Consider the following 27,107-nt stretch of genomic DNA (forward strand, 5'->3'; position numbering starts at 1 on the left):
TAAATGACCTTCAGGTTATCCACCTAACTATAACATTCCCTAATTACATGTGTAGGATATTTTAAGTGTAAAGAATCACTAGTATAAGGAGATGCTCCATCTACTAAGCAAGGCATTTGATTTGTGCAACAAATCCCTATGAAGCCTGTGTTTGGGCAGTAGTTCCTCACCAATCTCCTGGGAAAGAATAATAAACTTTTCTCCTTCCAATGCCACTTGGAAGCAGCAAAAAGAAAGAAAGATGACAATCAAAAAGGTTACTACAGAGAAACTGTTTTTTGTTCTTTGGGTATATAGAGGCCCAGCCATTATTAAGGTACCTCTAGTGGAAAGTTCTTAGTTTCGTGTATGCAGAATTAGTTTCATCCATAGTTCAATGGTCTTTACCACATATCAGCATTTATTTCATTATAAAATAGCCCTACCTCCAGAACTTCTCAATATTTTACCAACTTTTCCCTTTTGAATATACTTGAAAATTTAACCATGACTAGGAAAGTTTTGGACAAGTAATACACCTCTTACTTTTCTATAGATATTCTAGTCATAAATAACTTGCCAGATACTCTTTTAATGATACAACTATGCAGCATTTGCTCATGGAATGAGGAAAGTTCTTTGATAGTCAAACTTAGATACTCCAATTACTGGGAACCAGAATAAATTCATGATACTATTATTTATTTTGAGGTTTTAAAGAAGCATGATACAACAAGAAGATGGAGAATTATTTGCACTCATATTAAATTACATGCAGATGAAAATTGAGAAAAAAATTCAGAATCCCCAAGACTGTATATAGAACTCTTTTCATTAAATAGTTAAATCTGTATATGATTTGCAGATAAGTAAATTTTCCTTCACATTGGAAATCATGCCTGCCGTTTGATCTCAGTAGTATGTGTAGAGACTACCTCTCCGTCCACAGTCTCTTGCACAATTTTTTTCAGGTTTGGATTGCTTGATCTGTGTTCTGGAAGAAATTTGGTTATGTATTAGCAGAGAAGTAGCATTATACAATTAATTTTGTAAATATGCTTGAGACTAAGCTATGGTGTGATGGGATTAATATACAGTTGGGTACTTCCCCAGTTATAGAAATTTAACACAAAATGCAGACACAAACCTGAATGTCTTGAATAGATTGAAAATGTAACACCTTTGCATCTTATGATCATAATACTGTAGGATGCATGTAATTGTGAGAACTAGTTTACCCAATTGTGAACATAGATTGCTAATGATAATATGCTATAAGAATATAAGATAATATAATGCTATAAAAAGAACCATGATGGATTGATGAAAAAACATATTCATCAACATCCTGTTTCCACAGTGGCTTAACAGTTACTGTGAGATTACTTTTAGAAATTATTTTAAGCTTGCAAGTTTCTATAATGTAACCTTACAATAAAGATAGAGTTAATATTCATTCTTATGCTTCTAATTGGACTACTTTAAAGGTTAACGTCAGTCTTGCAAGTCTGAAACTATTTCCCCCTTCTTTTCTTTTACTCTCCAGAAAATTAGGAAAGGTCTCTCAAAGGTGCTTTTTCAAGAGCCACTTGGACAAGAGGCAAAGTCCATTTGCCTCTTGAAAAAGCACCTTTGGGACAACCATGACCTGGATGATTGAGAATCTCCATAGATATTTAGGGAATGTCTCTTTTACATGATGGTTGTCTAGTCAGCAGTTCGTCCTCCTGTCTCCCAAACTCATTCCCACATACCATCACATTTGGTTTCCAGCAACAGCTTGCTACTTTTGATCATGAAATAGCTATATTCATCATGATTGGCACCTGATGATAGCTTTAATCTTATGTTCATTAATCTTATATTCATGTACTAATCCTCCTCTAAAACTCTATGAGGTTTTTCCTACAAAAATAGAATCTAGATTATATTTACCTCCAAAGCTTGTGCCGGTTTTCCTGTGAAGTAATAAAAGCAATATCAGTAAAAGTGGTCTGTGCAAATCTTTTCCATGTCTCTTTTAAGATTGTTCAAAGAACCTTTTTGCTTCAAATCCAAAGTACTGCAAAGACTTAATTTCTTACCCTTAATAATTGCATTAAAATCCTCTCCATGCTGGAGATTGCTTCTATGCTATTTCTAAAATGAATGCTAATTCTAAAATGATTCTTAATAGAAAAAAAAAGAAATCCCTTTAAAAGAAATAGATTCAATGTGACAGGAAGAAAGCTTTAAAATCATATGAGAACTGTCTCATCATGCCAAAATCCTGTGATAGAACAGGATTTGGGCAATTCTTTGGGAGTTTGGTCATTAAACAAGGGTCTATGAAAAAATGTGGTCCTTCAGAATGCATTTTACTTGGAAAGGACAGCATTTGCCCACCTATGTATTTTGATGCAAATTGCTTTCAGAATTGTTTCTTCACAAGTTTAAAATTTTAGATTATATGTTTGTTCTTTCCCTTTTCTACCTAAGATTGACTGTGTCTTACCCATCAACATCACCATCCAGAAGCTGACGATAAGTAGAAATTTCCCTCTCCAGACGTGTTTTTATTCCAAAGAGGACCTTGTACTGATTATTTTGACATTTGATATCATGTCGAAACTTGCTGAGCTCTTCTTCACATTTTTTGATGAGGTTTTGGATACTTTGAAGCTGGAAAGTATAGCGAGCCTTGGTTTCTGCCATATTGTTTTCTAGGGCAAATTTCTGAAATTACAAAACATGCCATCAAATGTTATGTTTTCAGGGTTATGTGTTCTGCATCGCAGAAACCAAGAAATACCCTTATTTGCTGGATATGAAATGAAATGAAAGCTTTTGTCTGTAAGCAGAGTTGAAATAATATATTTATATTTTGTCTATAAGTTTACTATTATTTATGCGGAGTGGAGAAATATTTACTTTTCCCTTCCTATCCTGGCTTCCTTTCCTCTCTATTTTAAATCTAAAAAGTAAAACGCTTGAAGCAATAACTAGTCTTTTTAAACTGCCATGTTAATTAGTGTTGGTATGATTTAATCATTGTCTGATTGCACAGTTTTTCTGCATATGGAGAATGATAACATTTTATTCCCCCCCCACCCCCCCGCCAATGTTACTGGCCTATAGTTGCCCCAGGCCAGTATCTGGAATATTTTATCAGTCCCTTCATGACAGTTTAGTTTCTCAGGAGGGATAAATGTATAGTAAGAAAACTGAAAGTAACAATCTATAGTACCGTGTACAGAACCCCTTTTACTTTCCTGCTACTTAATCACACCACCGTATTTTGTGCATTTAATCCAGAAAGGCAAATTCCTATTTTTCTACAATATCTCTTTCAGGGAGACTGAAACCTCAGAGCAGATCTTTCTTTAAAATCCTATGATTTTAAAAGGACTTGGGGCTCTTTAAAACCTTATATCCATTCAGCTGTAAAATCTTTATAGCAGAAATCTGAATCCTATAATAGTAGAAGCATTTCAAATGAGACTTCTGCTGGTCATGCAACAATGAAATGGTAGAGAAAGTAAAAAGCACATCTCGGACTTTCTTGCTTCTAGATCTACCAGACTCCTTAAAAATGTACTATGCTATTCAAAGGTCTATTTCAGCAAATGAGAATGAATGGGTGGAGGCTGGCAATACAGCTTACTCATTCTTGTTGAAATAGACCTCCTCTATGCTTTAGCATTGCTGGATAGGGAAGGGGTCACCCGAAATAAGTTTCCCAGAAGGCAATTTGCACACCTATTTTGGAACTTATATTTTTATAAAGATAAAAATAATGCTACAGTTCAGAATCTTGGGAGCTGTGAATTATCTATCCTAGAGTGGTACAGAGACCCTGCCTTGGTACCATAACACTGCATTATTCAGTTAATTGTATTATCCATTAAGATGATAGATTAGCTCTAAAAGTGCTATTGATTAATTAACTGATTGATTGATGACATTTATTTGACTTTCCATCTCACCAGAACCCTCAAGAGACAATGTTTATTTATTTGTGTATTTATTTATTTGCTATACTGATATTCTTTCTTACATTCAGTAGGATATATAGTATATATCCCCCTTTCCCCCCTATAGTAACAATCTATGATAGGTATAGCAGTAACAAAATAGTAGGTTGGATTGAGAGAAAATGACCAGCTAAAGTCATTGAGTGAACTTCCATGGCAGCTGACAGTGCACCTGTTTATATCAAATGCTGAGACAAATATAGGAAGGCTTTCATTTGTGTGTGTTATTTCCGAACATCTAAAGGCATCTGCTGGCTGTAAACTGTTTGATGGTTTTTAATCTATTATACAAATCATTTTTAGTTGCCTTGTAATTAAAAGAAAAAAGGCATATCACCTGGATATAAATGATCCAACTGAAGGTATTCATATGGATCCACCCAGGCAATTGTAATGCCTTTGATTGAAAAATACCAGCTCTCTTCCCCCCTGTCTACAGGTTCCCAGAAAAATCAACCATAAATGCTTTATGGAAAATCAAAATACAATATGGATGGACGGATTAAGTTTACAACAATGTTTACCAAAGTGGTGTTTTCAAACATATTGGATTACAACTTCCAAAATGGCCACTATGGACAAATATTATGATATTGTACAAATATTGTACTCAACATATCTGGTAGACATCATGTTTGAATTAGAAGATTACAAAAGAATAATCCTATCTAAGGGTATTACCTTATTTAGTTCTGTCTGGAAATCAATTGAATTAGAAGATTACAAAATAATAATCCTATCTAAGGGTATTACCTTATTTAGTTCTGTCTGGAAATCAATTTCCAGGGTTTGCAGTGTGCGATTCAGCTCACAGATTTCTTTCTGGCTGTTTTGTAGTTCTTCCTGGTTGTGTTGTCCCTCTGAAGATTCATTTCCAATCTGTGTGAACATAAAAAAAAAAGGAAATGAAGGAATTATTTAAACCTAGCCAAAAATGAAATTCCATACACAGTTTTATATCAAGACACTGAATGCATAATTTCTATGCTATGAGTGATGGCAGCACTCCTATTGAGACACTCCATCACAGGAGTTCTTACAAGATGTGTCCTTTTAAATGAAAGTGTGAGAATTCAGAGAGGTTGCCCACTGCCACAGAAATTGTTTGTACACTTCTGGGAATAATTTCAGTTTCATATGTGTAGGGTCACCATATTCCACCCATAAGAAATTTGCCTCAAATCTTTTCTGGTAAATCTTGAAAGCAAACTGCCTTTCAACAACTTCAAGGAGAACTTAGTAGTTAAAAGGCAGAACAATTTCTCAGTAACATAATAGTTTTTATGCAATATACACATGGAATATATGAAAATTGGACACCGGCATATTGATACTTGCTAGCATTAAATGAAGATATAGAGGAAATTTTAAATGTTAGGAAGATCAGATGTCATGTGGGAGGGCTTTCATTTAGATCAAGAAGTGGAGTTTCTGGATATCTTATCAGACATCTTGTTTGTGTATTTCAATGGGTGTGAAACCTTTGCACCTTGAGACCATTCCTCCTGTAAGGAGCTATAGTATCAAAGTTATAACCATACATGATTTCTTTATCTTGTTTTCTGAAAGGATACCTGTTGCTGGAACCACGAATCAAGACTTCGGCGGTTTTTTTCTATTATAGCTTCATAATCCGCTCTTATCCCCTCCAGGATCTTTGATAAATCTTCTTGTGGAGTTTTGTTCACCTTCACATTCACTTTAAAGTCTTTGGGTGAGCCATGTGTCTGCATATTCTGTATATGAAAAAATGAAGAAAAACCTCAGCAAACCCTCTTCAAAATATGTATAATAAAAGCATTCTGCTATCTGAGGCAAACAGCAAATAATTCAGCTTGCTACACTGTGTTCCAAAGACCACTGGGGCAAGGCTTCAAACATTGCATATTTACAAAAATATTTTGTGATATCAGAAGTTTATTTTTTCCCAATCCTAACGGAAATTGGTTCTTTTTCTTACATCTGCTATATCCTGGATTTGCATTTGTGATCTATCCTACCCCATTCTTGTTTTCTGATTGGAGTATTTAACCTCACCAGGATTTCTTCTTTGTAATTGTTGCTCTAATTATTTGTATTCATGTACTCTAAAGTAAGGTTTCCTACACTGTGAAGTGTACCTCTCTTCTGGAGGTGCAATCAGAATACAGAGGATATACAAAGAATATAGATAGTCCCCAATTTATGATCAGTCACTTGGTAACCATCTGAAGTTTCAACAGACCTTCCCACTACTTATGACTCAAGTTCAAAGTTGCAATAACTGCCTCCCCTACAGTCACATGATTACATTTTAGGTGCTTGCAACTGGCCCACATTTATGGGCATTTGTAGTGTCCTCTGGTCACATGACTGTGGTTTACAATATCTTTTGCCAAAAACCAGTGCTTACTTCTGGTTTCTGGCAAAAAATAAAATAAAACCCATTGCAGACAATGAATTTGCTTTACAACTGGCACATTTGCTTTACAATATCTGCATTTACTTTATGACCATGCATTCACTTTACAATCAGAAGAAAGGTCATAAAATCAGGCGCAGTCTCATGAGGCCGCATTTGACTTACAGCTGTAACTCTGGGCTAAGTTATGATCAAAAGTTTAGGGCAGTGGTTCTCAACCTGTGGGTCATGACCCCTTTGGGGGTTGAACGACCCTTTCACAGGGGTTGCCTAAGACCATCGTAAAACACATATTTTCGATGGTCTTAGGAACCGAGCCATAATTTCATGGTTGGGGGTCACTACAACATGAGGAACTGTATTGAAAGGTCGCAGCATTAGGAAGGTTGAGAACCACTGGTCTAGGGCACCTGTATTTTAGTTGTTCATTGCTATAATAAATCCACCTTTTCCAAAGTTGTTTTATCTGTTCATTTTAATTTTGGATTTTAGGGGAGGTGTATACATTGAGATTATACTAAAGGGGTTGTGATGGCAAAAAGTTTAAGAACTCAAAACTTAACCCTGGAAACTGCCTTAATTAAAAAGATAGAAATATGCTTTACACAAATCTTGACACACAGTTCTTTTAAAAGTCAAATAATATTTCTCCTTTAAGGAAAAATATATAGTTGCAGGCATGCTCCAGGTTATATTGGCATGATACAGTTTATTGGTGGAAACTTGGAAGGTCTCAAGGATATGACATGCTTGCCTCTTCCACTTTGTTTTACTGATTTATACTCTGCCAGAGATTAATCAATTTCAGGGTCTGAAATGTAACTACTGTTGTTAAACTGAAACTTGTTCCTCCGATTTCTTAGAGGGCCCTAATTAAGTATGAAAAGAAAATATTATATTGACCTGTTTCTTTGTGAATACTGGAGCACCCTATCCAATAATACAAGAAAAACCTGTGTAAACTCTAGAAATTCTTCTAAGTTTCTATTGTCAGGATTTTTGGCACTGTAAGTCTGGTATTCTGAGAAGGCACCAACTTGGAGAAGGCTGCAGTACTTCAAACACCATTTAATAGGAAGTGTTTCTCCAACTTTATTTCTCTTTCTGTGATTTTTTGTAGAGTTTTAAGATGAAAATGCTATCTGCAATCCATAATATGAATTAAGAGAAAGACCAATGGGGAATTTTCTTCCAAAATCAGAATGTTGAGATGATATGACTCAGTGATCTACTGTCTATAGTAGCCATTGCCACCTGCTTCCTGGAATATACTGTCCCATCTCAGTAAAGCACAAAGGCTTCCCAAGGAGCTAATAAGGTACAATTAATAAAATTAAGCATGGAAAACTTTATTTGATAGGCTGGCAAATAAACAGTGGGGATGACAGTGGAAAAGACAGATGATTTTTGAGCCAGGGTGGTTCAGCATAAACTCACAGCTATGTCTCTGGGTTATACTCCTGCCTATTAAAAAGTAATTAAGTAAATCCAGGTTATTAGCCTGGAGAAAGATCAGAACAAACTATTCCAGATCTCTGGCTGGTTAAACAGGATTCTGATCATTTAAAAGTGACATAAGACTTCCATTATGTATGTAGACGGTGCAGAGAGATCTCAGAGGCAGCGCAATATATAGTGATATAAGATGTAGACAAGAATAGCATACTCTGAATAACACAACTAAATGACTGTCATTGTATACAGGAGCATCTGACAGTGTATGAGTTAGACCCTCCCAAGTCCAGATGGGAGGTTCTACAGAAGGTTGTAGAGAATAACAGGGCTAAGATCCTGTGGGATTTTCAAGTCCAGATGGACAGGCTGGTACTGGCCAATCAATTAGACATTTTGGTACTAGACAGAAGATAGTGGTGTTCATAGAGATAGCAATGCCAAGTGACAGCAACACTAGGAAGAAGGAGTACAAGAAGCTGGAGAAATACCAAAGACTGAAGGAGGAATAGACAGGATGTAAAGTAAAGACTCAGTGGTGGTTGGCGCACTTGGGGCTGTGATTCTTAAACTGGGAGAGTGGCTCCAACAGATCCCAAGAACAACAGCAAAACTTTGTCCAGAAAAGTGCAATGTTATGAACAACTAAGATACTATACAGAAATCTCAAACTCCCGGAACTCTGCTAGATGACCTGAGACTGAGGAAGACATACTTGCCTCTTAAGTTGACCAGTTGACTAAATTTAGCTCAAGAAGAAAGAAATTGACTCAGGCTTAACTAAGGATGGAAATGTTTCCTTTCTATTCCCTAATAACCCCTCACTGAGATAAGGAAATCAATTTTAAACTTCCTCTATTTTGATTAATTATTTTGCAAAAGATATTTAAATGCAAATTTGCTTAGCCTTTTATAGTTTCAGACTTCTTGTGAGTGAGTAGAATATTTGCTGCTTATTTTTAGTTCAAACGAGATAGTGTATTTAGACAGTCAGCCAAATATTTAGACTGAATTTGGCACATATATTCACCTATCAAGTCCTTCCCAAGGTGATGTTGTTTGATAGCGTTAAAGGTATTGTTTCAGGATGTAAGTTGTTCCAAGCAAAACTACCTTTTGCAATTGATGGTGATTTTATCAGTACATTTGGTATTCAAATAGTATTCCACATATTTTGGGATTGCACCAAAGCACATTGGTACCAGAGTACTTTAGCTTCTTTATTTTCTATTACTTTGTCTATTTTGTGGCCCAATTCTTTCTTGCTTTCAGGGAAATGGTATTTCTTGCAGATCTTCCAATGCATCATTGTTGCTACTTTGTCATACTGTTATTTGTAATCAGGGGTGGGATTCTACCAGTTCGCACTTATTCACTAGAACCAGTTGTTAACATTCTAAGCAGTTCAGAGAACCGGTTGTTAGAAGAAATTACTGGCCTAATCCTGTAAGGAAGGTAACAAGGAAACATTCTGGTGTTGCTTACAGAAACTGCCTCTCCGTTAACCCTTATTACATTCCTGGCAGGACTAGACTTCCTGTCTCAGGAACTTCTCTGGAGTTCTTTTCCTTCCTCTGCTGGTACTTTACTTGTGTGGAGTGACCATTCAAAGTTACAATGGCACTGAAAAAAGTGACTTATGACCATTTTTCACAGTTATGACTGTTGCAGCATCCCTACAGTCATGAGAGGCCAGGTGAGGAGATGCGTGCCTTGATGTGAGTGATATTGAGTTGGCCACGCCCAGCCAATAACATGACCACCAAGCCACGCCCACCAACTAAGCCACACCCACAGAACCGGTTGTTAAAAAATTTGAATCTCAGCCCTGTTTGTAATCAAACTTGCAGCAGTTAACTAGGTGGTCCGTTGTTTTCTTCAACATTTTTGCAGAGATGGCATTTGCTTTCTATTACCGTCTTCTCAGTTCTGGCTTTGTGTGAATTTGCTGTTAATCTTAATCGTCTGCAGCCAGAATTTGCCCCTCTCTTAGTCTTATTATTTCCTTGCCCTGCTATTTTTTTTAATGTATTAGCCATGTACTTTGCCTCATCATGACTCTTTTTTTTCATTTGGTCTTTCTTATAGGCCATTTTGGCTCTCCAGTGCTCAGTAAGCCTTTATGATATACTAGCTTCAGTGTATCTTTTTCAGTTAGTCTTCAATGCCCTTTTTTCTTCTTCAACTGTCTGATCTACTTGCAACAATCCATGCTGATCTATGCTCCTTGGTAAATAGACTATATCAATGTTGCTGCATGGGTGAAAGACATTTCATTATTTTACAGGTTTTTCTATTTAGGGTTTTAGTCCAGTTCACTATTCCATGTGTATTAATGACTGGAATTGCCCAGATATTGTCTTGATTGTGTTCCTCTACTGATATTGAACTTTAAGATCTTCACTCTCATGATGTATTCACTTCTAACATTCTTCTTGACTTCAGTATGCTTCATGTTCCCAGCTTGAAGGATGCCCAGGCATTTATAGTGATTGTGATCATTGAGACTCTTGATATCATTTCCACACGGCATCTTGATTTCTTTTATTTCACTATTTATTCATTAATGGTGAAGGTGATACATTCCAGTCCAAATTTCATTGCAATATCTTAGCAGTATATACGGACAATGTTGAGCAGTGATTCTATTTTAGATGGTGTTTTTCCATAGAGCTTCAGATTGTTCATATAAAGTAGATGGAATAGTCTATAAGATGTTTTTGATAGTCATTGCCTGATTTATTCAATATTGTTGACAGAGTAATCTGTGCAATGACAATAGTATTAATGAGAATGAAGGTTTGAGCAGACTTCTTCACTAGTGCACATGAGGGAATGCAAATATCTGCCATTCTGAGATTATTGCATAGGTGATTTTTTTTTTAATATGTCAGTGAATTTTAATGTTCTGGGTAGAGGGTCCTCAAACAGCAAAACACAGAACAGGAAGTCAGATCAACAATCAGCACTTAGCACACACTTTTGCACAATGCAATTTGAAAGGTGTGAACATTGGCCCATCTGAAGGCATCTGCAAATTCTGTTTACCCATCAACCCCTTTGCAGTATAGGTATGTGGCAATGGCTAAGGGCAACTGTAGGCAACTCTAAATAAGCCTTGAGTCTCTCTGAAAGATTCTTCTCTTGATATTAACCTCTCCCAATGTGTTCATTATTAACCAGCAACTCTGTCTTCTATTGTGGCATTGATCTTTGCACAAACCTTTTGGTGTTTTCTATTAATTTGTTATTTCTAGGCACCTGATTATGTACTTGTAACAGTGATTCAGATGGCTTCTTGTAATAAATTCAAGCTACATTCAAGCTGGTCTTTTTTTCCTTCTTCTTTTTGCAGTTTTCTAAAATCATTTTGTCAATTAAGGCCTGTTAGAGTAGTGATTATCACATCTCAATCTGAGAAACATGCACCACTTAGTTGATTAGGATGTAAAGACATCCTGAAGACACATAAATTCTACATTTGAGGACTGCTTTATACATGGTAGTTTTGAGTCCTAAACCCTGTAGTAACTGTTTACCTTTGTAATTAAAGACTTTTCTAGCATCTATAATGAAAAAACCGTGACTCTTCGTAAGCAAGCTTTCTAGTTCAGGTATGGGTTTGAAGTTTGATTAATATATCTCTACAGCAATGTTTCTCAATCTCAGCAATTTTAAAATGCATGCTCTTCAAATCCTAGAATTCCTCAGTTAGTCATCCTTGGAGGAGACTATTAAAACTAATCAGGTTTAAATTAGGGATAATTTAGCTGTCCTGTTAATTTTATGGATCTATTCTACACACAGCTAAATTTGGATCTGAGTCAGGCTGTTTGTTTTCAAGGGTGAGGTTTCAAAAATGTCAGACAAAAAATTAAAGAGAAGGGATGACATGAAGGTATGTGATTTGGCGCACAAAGAGACATTAACTAGAGATGCCTGTGATGGTGAGAATGACGCACATACCAACCACATGCAGAGTCATTGTGCCAGGCCTTGTACAAGCAAGGCAATTGGATGAGAAGATCTGAAACAGAGAGAGCGTAGGATGCAAGAATGTACTTCTTTCTGCTGGATGTATTTCTGTTTGTGAAAGAATTACTAAGGTTAGCCTAGAAGTATGTTGTATTAATTACTTGATGCACAGTTAAGTCATCTTTTGGAAGTCCTGAATACTTATTGAAATAGAATTTGAATATTCTTTTTTGGGAGAAGGAAGATTTCCTCTTCTCAATCTGAAAATGTTCCTTTTATTTAGGTTGTCCATTTTACAAAAATGTATGTTTCTATCCAGAAAAAATGTAAAGGTTCTATATAATTACCAAAGGAGCAGCTGGATGAAAACACCTAATTACTATGTAAACAATCTAATTATGAGGCACGCTAAACTGGTTTGGTGAAGTTCTCAGCATTGCAGTATCTTCCCAACTACTACCTCAGGAAATGAAGCTATAATCAGTGAGTTTTCAGAATGCCCCCAAATCCAGAGGCGTTGTCATAATGAGAGGAACCAACAACAATCTTTTAGAAATATTTCTGAAGCACTAAATAGCACCAGCTCTTGAAACACTATATCTTACTTATTTTCTGATTTTCATGGTGTTCCCTTTGGAAGTTAGTTGTGGGATTTAGCATTAGTGTATCAACGGGACAACTGGAGTATTTCATCTGTGGTGGTTTATATCGGGAACTGTTCCATTTGGAAGAAATGGTTAATCCTCATCCAGTAAAGGGGCACTGACATTAATTTTAAAAGTTTGGCATTTAGATGAGGACTACAAAACAGTATGAGTTAGCTATAGTACATTTTTGAAATATGCAACAATGATCTCTTGAAAATAAAAGTGCCAAGAGCACTGTGTGTGATCTCAGCTTAAGTGGGTTATCATTTGCAAGTTAAAAGGAAATTAAATGCAGTAATATGATTAACAGCAAGAAGTATGTGATAAACAGTACCCTCCTTACTCCCAAATTCTGTGGTTTGGAGGAAATGGATAGGAATAAGTTTGTCTTTGCTGTCAACAAATATCCCATGAATCTGATCAATGGAAGATTGTTGACCAACAAAAAGAAGTCATTCTCATAATAGCCGATTGTGCTATGGAATTCTCTGCACCAATATCCCATGGGGCTGATAACAAGTTTAACTTTAAAATTAGGTTAGACAAAACCTTAATGAGTTCAGATTATTTCTGATCTTGGGGACATTTGCTGAAGAACCTAAACAATAAAACGCTTTAGATTTATGTCTCTTTGGCTAGTGTGGGAAAGAAAGTTTGAATGAGATGGGCCTTTGGTGTGATTCATTAAGGCTTTTAGCCTATACAAACTACAGGAATGCTGTGCTGGCTTATACAAGCACAATGAAAATTCAGAGTGTTGAGATTGGCAGGATTTAAATATATTAAGCATTTGTCTGCTCAGATGTGGTTAGAGTTACAAAACTAAGTGGTTCTAATCCTTGCCATTTTAAGTAAACACTTTATTTTGTTGTCAACCTATATATTTTTAGATCAACTTAAGAAGTCTCAAAACTGCAGTGATGCTTTTTGTACTTGAGAGACAAAATTCACAAAACAGAAATTATATTGAATCATAACCTTCAGTCCTCAAAACAGCTTACATTAGTATCCTCTGACTGCACTTCACTAGATTTATTCAACATTTTTATTCTAACTTTATAAGTAAAATAAGCACAAACAATCAAAATTGAGATGGTTAGGATTTTGGTAAGGTGTGTACATGGCTGGGAGAAAGAGAAGAAGCTTGTCTTACCATCTCATGTTCTTTTTTTTTGAGTATGTGATTTTCACGCAAAGCTTCAATTTCCATTTCCAGGTCAGTTATTATGATGGTCATATTGTCTAGCTCCTTACGGATGTTTTCAACATCATTTTGCACATTTTGCCGGAGAGCTTTTTCAGCTTCATATCTTAACCAAAGAGAAAAGTAATATAATTGAATGAAAGAGACAACAATTCCATCTTGGGATGGAACCTACAACTTTTAGAACTATGCTTGCTAATGCTTACTATTTCTGTCTCCAAAGCATGTATCTTCCACCATTTACAAATATATTGACATTCATATTTCACTGAATTTCGAAGAATAATTTTCATTTATTGAAAAGTACAGTTATGGAGAAGTTTGCTAATCACATTTGAACACTCTGCTCTGCTGTTTTTCAGAAAGCAAAAGTTTGTCCCAGAGGATTGCTCTCTAATTAATTTGAAATGCAAATTTAATAGACAAGTTGGTGAATAAATGGAGGTGAGAAGGTTGGCTGTATTATTTTATTTTGGACATTAGAAGAATAATGATTTCAAAAGTATTGTAAGAGTTGCTTTCCAGACTGATAAGGATTCAGGAGACTGCTATAAATACTTCCTCTCTTATCAGTAAAGATACTAGCCTCCTTCCCAGATGTTAGGAAGGCCGTTAGAAAAAGAAAATCAGAATAATTCCATCTTCACATACATGATGATATACTGGTTCTAAACTGAAAATAGTTCAGTTACACCTCTTTATATCTCAACAGATTGTTGAGAAATTCAGAACTATACTTAGAAAAAAAATCACTTTTCATTGTAGGTAGCTGCCAAAGAACCTGACAAATATTGTGTGTTATGCTATTATAAACTTGTGTGTTATGCTATTATAAACTTCCATTCATATAGAACGTGAAGTACACTTCTCATGACAAATTAATATGATACACTGCAGCAGATGAATATACTGAAAAACACTGCCAGTCAAAATAGATTAGCCTTTGATGACTCTCCAAATGTTTAATATTTGTCATGCAAATAAATTGGGAATTGTGGAAATTATGGCAATAGAGTCCAAAACAACAGGACTACATAAAGTAGAGAAAGGTTCACACAGTGCTGAACTAGAGGAGTCAATGTTTGAGTGAGCATAGGACATAATTTTGTGCTCTTGTAGTTTGATCTGGACAGGTCATCACAGTGTTACCTTGTACAACTTTCATTGCATTTAAATTAACTAAATTGTATTAATGTTAACTATTTGCACACTAAAATTAGCTTGAGAAAAATGTAAGACAAAGGTTGGAGGGTCATTTCTCAAAGATATAACAATAATCCTAAATTTCAGAACCTTCATAGACAGGTAATTGGACTAGATAACTCCAAACTTTCTTCCAAATTTATGTTCACATATATGTGAATTTCATTCTATATATACTGGGTATATATGTACAATAAACAATTCAGTTCAATAACCTATTTATTTGAAGACTGGCCTCACATAGTAAATGTCATTATACATTAACCAAAAGGGCTGTACTTGTATATCAGGACAAGCCAGAAAAAAGAGGACAAAACAGAAACAAAAAGAAAAGGAATGGCATGTTGTGCAATTGTAAGCATGTTTTTAATTGACTTGTTTAAGCATATAGTGTAAATCTAACCTATGGTTGTATGATTCTCAAATATATCATCTTAATAGTGTCAACATGGTTATAATGATGTTTCACCTTAAACAAGCAGTCATTAACTTGTTTTAAGAAAAGAGGAAATGAGAAAAGCAGGCAATTTGTGTTGCCTATATAATTCCTGACATCTCCCCTGGAGTCCAGAAAAGACAGCACAATAGTTCAAAACATCCGTCTTCATCATCTATATATCACTTGCTAGTGAGTAAGAGGCAAAGAGAGAAGCAATTAAGGTACCTCTCAAACCAATATTTTGTTCCAGAGCAGCATAGTTGCTGGCCACTAATCTTTTATCTCTTGGAATGTAATGTAATATCAAACAACAGATGGTATAACTTATAATGTCCATTGTGATTTTAATCAGATTCAATCTCTTGAAGCATAAATTAATCTTTTTAGTCATATTTGGATTGTTAAGAATTTTTGTCTGCATCTGCTGCCAAGAATAGACGAGAAGCTCAAGAAAAGACTTACTTGAGCCTGAAATCCTCTGTTGCCATTTTGGCATTGTCAATCTGTAGAACAAGGCCTGCATTGGTAACCCGTCCAGTCTCAATCTGTAAATGACAAAATATTAATCTTATTGTAAAGGTAGACTAAAAGTTTCATGATTTGTTGTTTTGGTAGGCTAAGAAAACTATAGTTTCTTTTTCACCTCTGGAATGCATTTGTGGGTTTATTTAGTCACTGAATTAGCCAAGTCCTTGATTTTGCAAAATACACTGAACCAAAGTATAACCAAATCAGCTGGATGTGCCAAACATGGCTAGCCGTAAAATAAACATGTTAAAATTAATTAAATTGCACATATTGCCAATATAGTCATTAGGTGCACATAACCATATCAATATTAAACTACAATCAATATTTTCTCAATTTTCTATTAAAATGGAAAAAAATGAGAAATGTTTACAAGGAAATATTACTTGCTTAGAGTTTGAAACTCAAAATGCAAAGCTGGGATGTATTAGCTTTTCAGCACCTCTTGTTTTGCTTTTGGTTGGCTTCAGATGTGAATGTTCTTCTTCCAGCTGTCAAATATTCATTATAATTTCAAGGTGAACATGTTAATTACAATTGCATAATATTATATTCCACCTTAAGAACAGATGAAAGAAAGCTTGCAAGCAACAGCTAATGTTCGGTTGTGATTGGAATGTGATGAACATGAAGAAATTAAGAATGTTCATGTTTTATGAATACTTCTCCCTAATAGATACTTTATTCATTTCAACTTTTCTAGCATGTGATGCATATATGCTTTTCAATAATCTATTTTTCCACTGGAGAGCTTTGTCACAAAATTCAGTAAAGCACAAATAAGAAAGCATAACTATACATATTCCAATAATTGATTGTAATAGGGATACAATATTTCAAATATGTTCACACTTGTGTACTGATTTGTGAAACACATGCTGGATAAATTCATATTAAAATGGAAATTGATACAAGATTTGAGAAGGATTTGTGAAGGATCAAAAGATGGAGAACTCTAGGCCTGCTGATGAGAAGAGATATAAGGAAAAAATTACTCTTCTAATTTTACTCAAGCCATAATCCTGAAAGCAATAGCAGTAGCCAAGAGGAGTATTGGAAAGCAGGTGAAACACTGAGCACTGGGATAGCAGTGGCAGCAATGTTAGAGGCATCTGCAGTTGGGTTGGAGTACCAAAATGGGGCATAAGCATTGCTGTCACAATATAAGCTGCAATCCTCTTACTACATGCATTGTGATGCTGTAAGTAACTATGAAAGGGTTGTGATATTTTGATTAAAAAAACCCCATAATATCTTGTCTCAAATTTACCTATAGCAAAATTCCTGACTATCAGTAGTCTGTGAGTGCTAAAATAATAATGAAAATGAAAAAAATATTTTTAAATGACCTAAAGGAGATAATCAGAAAATTTATTAGTTTTAAAGTTCAATATATTGCAAGATTTTAGCTGCGGGCATAAACATTTCATAACATTTAATTGTCTGCTGAGATTGTAGTCCTATGAATCTCTTTAAAAAAAAAAGTGTTAAAATTTATTTTTAAAATCCTGTGAATGTTTCCTGGCAGAATAGCAAATGTGACACACTTACAGGGGCTGTATTAGAAACCCCTGCATTATAAAGATTCTCAAAGGCTTTCAATAATTATATATTATGTCTACAAAAGGAAAAGCTGGAATTTCTAGTTATATAAATTATGGGTAAGAATAGAAGTTACCCTTTACTGAAAGCATTCTCAAAAGACAATAGATTTTAAAGAATCTACTGGAAATACATTCACCAAACAAGAAAGATACTTTTTTAGATAGGCAAGATACTCCTCAATATAGGTGTATATAGTGATTAATATTGGTTCAGAAATGAGGTTAGTAATATTTAATTCAAAACCTGATATACTATGAATAAAAAGAGGTAGCAACTGTAACCTTAAAATCTATATTTTTTGGATCCCAGGTTGAAGAAACATCTTTTTTTTTTAACTTAGGCTTCTGATAGGATGACATATAGCAAATCATACTAGATGAAATTCCTTAACCTAAATATCAAGTTCTTATGTTTGCTGCACTGACATACATATGAATGGTCTTAAAGGCTCGCTTCAGCTGTTTATCTTTTTCTCATCCTAATACCATACATATTGCTACAACAACAACAAAAACTGCTTAGGAAATATTTCCAGTGGAATTAAACAAAGCCAAGGATTTCAGAGGTCTTTCCTCTTGCTCTTATCCTTCCGTTGACTGACAGGGTCATTAACCATTTTGACCTGGAGAAACTTCTTTCAGATACCCAGATGGAAACAAAACTCATCATGAATCATGTCAAAAGGAAATTGGGTGGTGTTATGATTATGGGTGGTTTAGAGTGATGTTGAGGCAATATCTTGCCAAACACCTATTATGTAAATCCTCTGTGATGTGCCAGAGGAAGCTGAAAATCCTTTCAAGAGTATATTGAAAGGTGAATATCTTCTTAAGCCAAAATGACTCATTAACATGGAAATCTTGATTCACAGAACTCTGTCCCGGATGAATTAAATTCCTTACTTCCATTAGTGTGTTTGTGATGGACTGTTTATCCATTAATTCAGATTCCCTTCCCAGAATCACAGTAGAAGAAGGTACTGTACATTGTCATATCACAGATTCTATCCACAACACTACCAAACACAAATATGCTAATATTTGAAAAGGTGGATGTGCAATTGTTTCTTGCACCTGTCATATCAGCAGATGTAAGACTAAGTGTAGACTATAGGCCCAGAAATAGGCCAAGTCTTGGGTGTATCAAATTTTCTAGAATTGTTTCTTAGTATTTCCTCCAGGAAATTCACTGTGTAGCAAACAGGAAGGGTCTATATCAGGGGTGGGATTCTACAGGTTCGCACCTATTCATTAGAACCGGTTGTTAGAAGAAATTACTAGCCTAATCCTGTAAGGAAGGCAGGAAGGAAACATTCTGGTGTTGCTTACCGAAACTGCCTGTTAACCTTTATTACATTCTTGGCAGGACTAGACTTCCTGTCTCAAGAACTTCTCTGGAGGTTTTTTCCTTCCTTTGCTGGTACTCTGCTTGTGTGGAGTGACCATTCAAAGTTACAATGGCACTGAAAAAAGTGACTTATGACCATTTTTCACACTTATGACTATTGCAGCATCACCACAGTCACGAGAGGCCAGGCAAGGAGATGCATGCCTCGATGTGAGAGATGTTGAGTTGGCCATGCCCAACTAGTCACATGACCACCAAGCCACGCTCACCAACTAAACCTTGCCCACAGAACTGGTTGTTAAAAAAAATTGAATCCCACCCCTGGTCTATATTGACATTCAGTCAAGGAAAGACAGAAACTATCCTATTTAAGTAATATGATTAAGTTTATGATGAAACAAAAAATGAGTTTTTACAGCTAGGATGTCCAGAGCATATATTTACTGGCTCATGACCAAAAGAGTGGTAGGAATGGAATAAAGGCAAATTAATTTTTGAAAACTTCTGCATCATGTGCATTCAGTTTGGTTTGCAGGGGTGTATAGAAGCCACAAAGCACATCTACATAATGAATGAATGAATTGATTGATAACTGCATTATTAATTATTTATGGACCATCCAGTCATTTTTCACTCTTAGCAATCATATAGATTCTTATGACAGGCCTATTATACTATTGCCACTGAAGCTTATTCTGTGCACCTTGTTGCTGGTCATACCTTTCCCTTCCACTACAGAAAAATTGTCATCATTTATAGTTATGTGACTTATTATCTTGCATCTACTTTCATTGTTAGATGAAGTGCTCTCTGGCCAGTGATAAAATGCATCACTGGCCAGAGAGCACTCCATCTAACAAAAAGTAGATGGGTCAAAACCATAGTCATTTGAAGGCAAAATAAAAGACTAAGCAAGGAATGTCAAGAAAGGGAGATTTACAGCTGGAAATGTTTTTTTTTCCTTGGTTCTGGTCCTTGACACTGGATGCATTTTCTATGTCCTGAAAATTATTCTAGGGTTTCCCCAACTTGAAGCTGAAATAATTTCCTGCCCTCTTCAATATTAAGCAACCTTTTTGAATCAATGGACATGGTGAAAAATTTAGATGAGATTGCAGGCATTCTCATTAAATGAGTGCCAAGATGGGTATAGCTATTCAAAAACTTTCATTTATCAGACAGTAAAGAATTGTATTCCACTATCCTCACTAGCTTCCTGCCCCCATAGTCTTGACATTTTTCTGTACTTTTCCAAATAAAACAATGAGTTGCTTTAATTTTATGGATGTCTATGGGACCAATTGGAAACCCAAGGGATTTTTTTTAAATTATGCTGATCTAATTATGGCTTGGTAATGTTGCCACAAAAGATACAGTGGAACATTGGGTCACAAATGCTCCTGTTTGCGACCAAATCGGGTGGCAAACAAAAAAATCCACCCAATTTTTGAATCAGGTCACGATTCAAAAATCAGGTGGCGAACAAAATCAGCACAGAAAGATTCCCTTTCAGCACCATTTTTTTTTTTACTGTGCACATGCACAGTCAATCATGCTTCCGGACATGACCAAATCAGGTCGCAACCGGAATCCAGGAATGGATTATGGTCATGACCTGAGGTTCCACTGTATCTACATTGTCTTGGTATGTATGGGCACTATTTTTCCTATCCAGTTCTAATCCCATCACATTAAAAAAAAAAGATAAGGGAATATCATTATGTAGTTGGAACCATTTAGTCCTGGATGCAATGTTTCTGAAATTCATGTTTCAAAATGTTTTCAAATGACTTCTCTTTTGCCTTTCTACTCCTCATTACTAAACTGCAAATTTATGCAAAGACCAACTCATCAGACACAATAAAGTGAAGTTAAAAGTCATTATTCAAATTAATTATAGAGATTATTACCTAGCTGAAGAAAGTTTTGCTACAAATCTTATTAGACATGAGCTTGGATATATGAGAGGATATAAAGAGTTATATATGTTCCCTATCATTTTTTGTAAGAACAAGGACTCCTTTTTAATTATAAGGATGTCAGACAGTTGCAGGAAAAGTCCCTGTATGTGATTGCTATAATTAGACTCCATTTGCCTCTCAAATATTCATTTTGGGAATGTCATTTTCCTTTGTTAAGAAAGGCATTTGAAAACATTTTCAAAAATAATTTTCTTGTGATCAGTTGTTATAATTTGCTTAGTTCCGTGTAACAAAAATATTAAGAACAAAGTATACAGCACATTAAAAAAATTGCCCCCTTCCAAACTATATTCTTGTCTATCCACAATCTCTGCAAAGTCTGATAAGATTTTTCAAAACTTCTGTGATGCAGGAATAAACAGATCTGTCAGTGTCAGTTTTGCTAAGGTTCTCGTTTCTTTGGCATACAGTTCATGTCCACATACGTTATGGTTGGTTTTACCAAAATGTGCAAGATAATTTGTATGTGTTTTCATGTGCTCCCAAGATACAAATTTCATATCCTTTGTTTTTTTTTTAATGTTGCAAGCATTGCATTTTTGTACTGAATTCTTCCAATTATTTTAGATCCCGGAAGCATGAATGATGTTGGTGGGTATGGCAGTAATCCAACCTCATTTTTTCTTCTTGCCTAATGCCAAGTGAATTAAATGGTATATGAAAGTCCTCACACCTTAAACACTTCATTTTAGCCATGTTTTTAAAAACAGTTTCACATTACAAAGAAGCAGTGTGTTGAGAAGAACAAACACATCATATATATGCATATAAAAACAGAGACAGAAGTAATGGCAGATGAATGACTACTTAAAAAAAGAAAAAGGATATCCCAGAACCAGTGAATAAGGAGAAGCAATAATAACATGGATGAATAATAATGGTAATGCTTTGACTCTTATTATCGAATCACAGAAGAAGTGATTCATTTTTATTAATAGAATACCATTCAAATTAGGTTGGCGCTCATTTGATGAAATGTCTTCCCATCTCTAACATCCCTAATATAGATAACTATTGGACTTGAGCTTGGAGATAAATGAAGATACAACAGCTAACAATAGTTAGCAGCTCTGACAATTTCACTCTGGCATTTAGTTTCCAGTGAAGAAGGATTTTTTTAAAAAATAGAGGAACATTTAGTTTTGAAGTATGCAGCAATTTGTTTCAGATGTAAGTTTGTGCTACATTCAGAACAAGTGGTAAGAAGAGTGCAAAGAAATAAACAAACTGAGGCAAAGGAAGGGAGAGAGTGTTACAAAGAGAGAGTTAAAAACGCAGCCATGAAAAAACGATCTGTTCTTTTTTTACCGGCATTGCAACATCTTTGGGCCAAAGACAAGATGGACCTTCTGCTCAGAACTGCAGCTATATCTTCAGTCAACTATAGTGATGGACTAAGATTTCCCTCTTCACCAAAAAATTACTAATTAGTTCAGGGGTGCAAAGCATCAACACTACTTCTCTGCCCTCCAACCATCATCTGCATTTCCTGTTCACTCTGGCATCTGACACCTGATGCAGCTAATAATTATGCCTGCCTTGTGGTGGCGAGACCTGTAAAACAATGCTCAACTTTCCAGTGATGATTTAAAGAATCAAATTTTTTTCTGTGTTTTCTCAACACAGCTTGCTAATATAATGAATTGAGCAAGATAATTTCCAGTGCAATACATTTCATCCACAGGAATGCTTTTTAATTTTCCTGGAATGTTTCACTGCAGTTTATCATACAGGTTGTTTGCTCAAGACTCTATTCAGGCATTGTGTGTATTTGAATATGGCTAATACGGATGTCGCTGAATGTATGTATTCCATCACAGTTTTCACAAACACAGTGAAGAGTGAGTGAAGAGATCTGCGGTGGGCTTCTACTTGTATTATGAATAAGCAAAAGACAGGAAGTGAAGTGTGTCCTATGTCCTCAGCCATAAAAGCCCTACAGCCTCACCTGCCTTTGCCTCTAATCAATAAATCAGCATAATTAGCTGACCAGTAGAAAACAAATCATTACTTATGGTTTATGTTGTTCAAAATCATTGGATTCTTGCAATGGGAAACAAGCAATAGTCAAAGAGAGGGTTATGGGTCTTTCCCATAATCTCAGAGAATCTGCTTCAGATCACTAATTTGGGAAATGGTCCGTCTTTCTTTTTTAGTCTTATTTAAAGTCTTATTGGTCTTATTTAAAACTAGTCTTATTTATTTCTTACTAGTCTTATTTAAAACTACTAGAAGGGAATGGGATTTTAAAAAAATCAATGGATGAATACATACTGAGATTTCATTGTCCCTGACCTTGTTAACCTTCAAAAAGACTTCGAAGATCCAAATGTCCCCTCTATTGGGAAATTAGATTGGCTCATCTTTGAGTGTAGGTGCTTATGCTTCTAGTGCAGAAGAAGAAAACACTTCATTGATTTAGTCAATCAACTGTATCACAAATATAAAACTGGTATAAAAATGCAAATAGATAACAAAGGAAACAAAATTTCATGGCCTTATTCAGTGATTTACTTTTATTAATTGACTTTTTTTCTCATTGTTGGATATTTTGACTTGGTTTATGGTGGTATGTTGCCTGGAGTTTCAAGTTTATGAACTGGACAAATGTGTACATCATTCATTAAAACATCTGTGTATGTGTGTGTATATGCATTTGCATGTACGTGTGTGTGTGCATATTTATTTTCATTAAAAAAAGCTTTTTAAACTCTGTGTAACTTCTGTTTTAATATTTTTTGGCTCTTTACTTCTTTATTGTTTGTATTTCACCTTACTTACATTGTTCTAGGATCATAAAATTTGACTGACTGCATACCTGCATGTCTACATTTACACTCTCTGACCTATTAACTGATCAGTATCAGGGGCCAAACCATGTGCCTAGCCAGCCCTAACCTAAATACAAGCAAAACTCTCTACATAATGGAACTCCACTCTATCAGTGTTCCTGATTATACACTTAGCACGATCTTGATTCTATCTCTCTGTTAATGCAGCTTAGACTGCATTGGCTTTTTTGGCAGCTGGATCTTATTTAAATGAATAAGGAATAACAATGAAAATAAACCCACCTGAGGTTTCCTCCAGTGTATATTGGGGATAAGGGAGCACAGGCAATCTGCATGGCTTCATTCCTTGTATGTGTTTTCAGAATCCTTCTATCTAGTATAACATATCTAAAGGACAGTGGCTGTTCCATTAACTCATTTTAACAAGGATTTAGAATTCATTCATAAATCTAATCTCAATATTTGTAAAGGAAGTCTATTCTGTAAACCATGATACGAATAGGTCACCTCAGGATTATGTTTTTAAAATAGGTACATTCTGTATCAATAACTTAAAGGAAAAAATAGTAATATTACCTTCTATTTAAAATTCAGCAAATATTTTGAGTGCACTAAGAATGCAAATGTTTTTTCTTTCTTTGCTCCCATTGCTATTTTTAGAAAAGGTATATAAAACTAAATGCTGCAATTAAATACTAGAAAAAAATAAATATGAATGTGCTTTTCAGATTGCTGTCCCAGAGTCTAACATCTACATGTAGAACATTATATGAAAAGGTAAACATTTCTGCTCTCAGGAAAAATAATTAGATGTATAGATTTCAGTCTGTGCTTACACTTTAAAAAAATTATATTAAGACTTCTCCAGCTTTTGCTCTTCTCTGAATCCACATTTTTGGTGTGTGCAATATTTTATTTTATTGACATCACTTCAGCAAAATAACCCTTGGTTGTATATTCCAGCGGTTTTTAATTCAGCCAGCTGGGTTGAATCAATCCTTTGGAGAAGAAAATAGAACAGTTGGCATTTCTGCTGACTTACCCGCTCATGCATGTCTGAGATGTTGTGCTCGTAATCCTTGAAGTCTCGCTGGGTGCCATGAGATCTCTTCTGGTGCCATTCCCGGATGCAGCCCTCCAGCTGTGTGTTGGCTTCCTCCAAAGACCGTACTTTTTCTAAGTAGGAAGCCAAGCGGTCATTCAGCTCCTGCATGGTCCGCTTTTCGTTCCCACCCATGAAGAGGTTTCCCTGACTCCCACTGAAGGCTCCCCAGCTTGTCTCAGCAGGAGAAGCCAGCCAGATAGGGCTTCCAAAGGACAGAGGCATGGGAAGACTGCTGCTTACTCCATGGAAATTGGAAGTTCTGTAGCAATCCCCTATAGGCTGCAGGAGGCATCCTGAGGGTCCTCCAAGGTAGCCAGAGGAAAGGTGGTAGAAGCCATGGCCAGAATTCATCCTGATGTCAAGTTGAGACCTGGTTGTACTACCAGCACTTCTGTCTTTTTCCCTCTCTCTTTTTGACTCACCGGCACTGCCTGAGAAATGTCTCAACCTTCCTGAAGCACTTATAAAGCCTTTCCCTGTGGGAGTTTCCTCATTAAGTGACTATGCCAACAAGGATTGTGTCATCACCAGCTATGTTGTTTCCTCTTGGTCAATTCTGAAAAGCCTGATTAGCCAGCAAATACAATTGTTGTCATTCTTTGAAAAAGGGACCTAGTAAAAGCTTTCTTTTTTTCTTTCTCTCTCTCTCTTGCCTCTTTTTTCTTCTTCTACTTCTTTCTCTGGCATTTTATCAGCAAGGTGTGGCCAGTGAAGGGAGGGGTATGGTGTAGAACCTAAACAATCCAGCCTCTGCTTCAGGTTTCTTTAAATCACAAGAAAAACAAAAATTACATGATCCTGAAAAGCATTAGTTTTCCTGGTGCCATGCTTTAAGGGACAAAGTTTTTAAACAGCTGCATTTTACAAGATTTCTCACAGCCCCTCAAAGCACCATCTGTATTAATCAAATTATTATGTAAACACTTACAAGAATAGGCAACTATATAATAAATCTTTAATTGACACATGCACATTCTCTACAGAAGTCTACAAAATTATCCTCTTGATTTATTTGTCTGCATACAATAGGGCCAATTCCAAGTCAGATAAATCAGTGAATACATTGATAGAGTTTTCCCCTCAGTTGGCATTTCCTGCCAGTACTTACTGACAGCAAAAGGAGACATTTTAATTTCTTCCAGAGTAATGTTATAGCCAGGTTTACACAACACGCTACCAAGATGCAATTGCTGCGTCCACATTGCATTTTTTTTTTAAATCAGTTAACAATATTATGGCTTGACAGGATGGTTCATTCAATATACAGAAATTCAATATACCGAAATAATGGCTGGCATGTCACATCAGGATGTACTACAAGGTCCAATGTAGCCTGTTGCCCATGTTGAATGAATCCTTTAAAAGATAAGTTACACTTTCTTCCATTTTCATCCATTGCTTTTCTTTGTAGGCTAATTCTTTTAGACTTCAGTCTTAAGTGCGAGGATTGCCACATCAGAAATATTTTGTTAGTTTGGAGATAAGAATAGTTTTAAAAATATTTTTAAAGTGAAGTAGCTGTAAATGACATCTTTCTCACTATATGTTGGCTGAGACAAACAAATTAACTAACCAACCAGGCATGGCAATGATCATCACTATGTACAATATGCTGCATATAAAATTATTAACAAGATAGATATAGATAGATAGATAGATAGATAGATAGATAGATAGATAGATAGATAGATAGATAGATAGATAGTAGATAGATAGATAGATCAGAATCTAACATCATCTGCAAGTTTTTTTTCCTCTTAAGCATAGCTTTCCATGATATGGCACCCTCCAAATATATTGGACTGCAACTCCCATCATCCTTAATATGCATAGCTATCTGGAGAGATCCAGGCTAACAGGAAGGTGCTCTAATATAATCAAAACTCAGAATCTAGGAATGGAATTAACTACACAGCCAAAAAAAGCTATGTACAGGTAGTCCTCAACTTTTAGTGACTGTTCAAAGTTACAGTGGCACTGAAAAAAGTGACACTTTTATGACCATTTTTCACTTTTGCAGCATCTCTGGTGACATGTTCAAAATTCAAATGTGTGGCAACTGACACATATTTATGACTGATTGCAGTGTCCTGGAATTATGGGATCATATTTTGCGACCTTCCGACAAGCAAAGTCAATGGGGAAGCCAGATTTACTTAACAACTGTGTCACTAACATAACAACTGCAATGATTCACTTAACAGCTGTGACAAGAAAGGTTGTAACATAGGGTAAAATTCACAACACATGTCTTGCTTAGCAACATACATTTTGGGCTCAGTTATTGTAAGTTGAGGACTATCTGTAGTTAATTTCATTCTCAGGGTCAAACGAACTGTAAGGTTGAAGCTCTTGGAGCTCATAGCAGACAGTTTTGATTAGGGACACTAATGTGGGAGTGTTCCTACCACTGATAAAGATTACCCACAACCCAT

General features: G+C 35.6%; 1 protein-coding gene across 1 annotated transcript; it reads right to left on the bottom strand.

The window, feature by feature from the left end:
• Positions 1-663: 663 nt before the first annotated feature.
• Positions 664-25,173, bottom strand: KRT23 (keratin 23). The gene is made up of 8 exons (XM_026722019.2): positions 24,610-25,173; positions 15,776-15,858; positions 13,621-13,777; positions 5,567-5,728; positions 4,746-4,871; positions 2,474-2,694; positions 1,915-1,937; positions 664-973 (listed from the first exon to the last, which is right to left on the bottom strand). The coding sequence occupies exons 1-8, from the start codon at positions 25,021-25,023 to the stop codon at positions 873-875; spliced, it is 1,287 nt and encodes a 428-aa protein (XP_026577804.1). The 5' UTR covers positions 25,024-25,173; the 3' UTR covers positions 664-872.
• Between the last annotated feature and the right edge of the window lie 1,934 nt (positions 25,174-27,107).

Source organism: Pseudonaja textilis, chromosome Z (assembly GCF_049901715.1).
Source record: "Pseudonaja textilis isolate UNSWEBS1 chromosome Z, rPseTex1.2, whole genome shotgun sequence".
Taxonomy (NCBI): domain Eukaryota; kingdom Metazoa; phylum Chordata; class Lepidosauria; order Squamata; family Elapidae; genus Pseudonaja; species Pseudonaja textilis.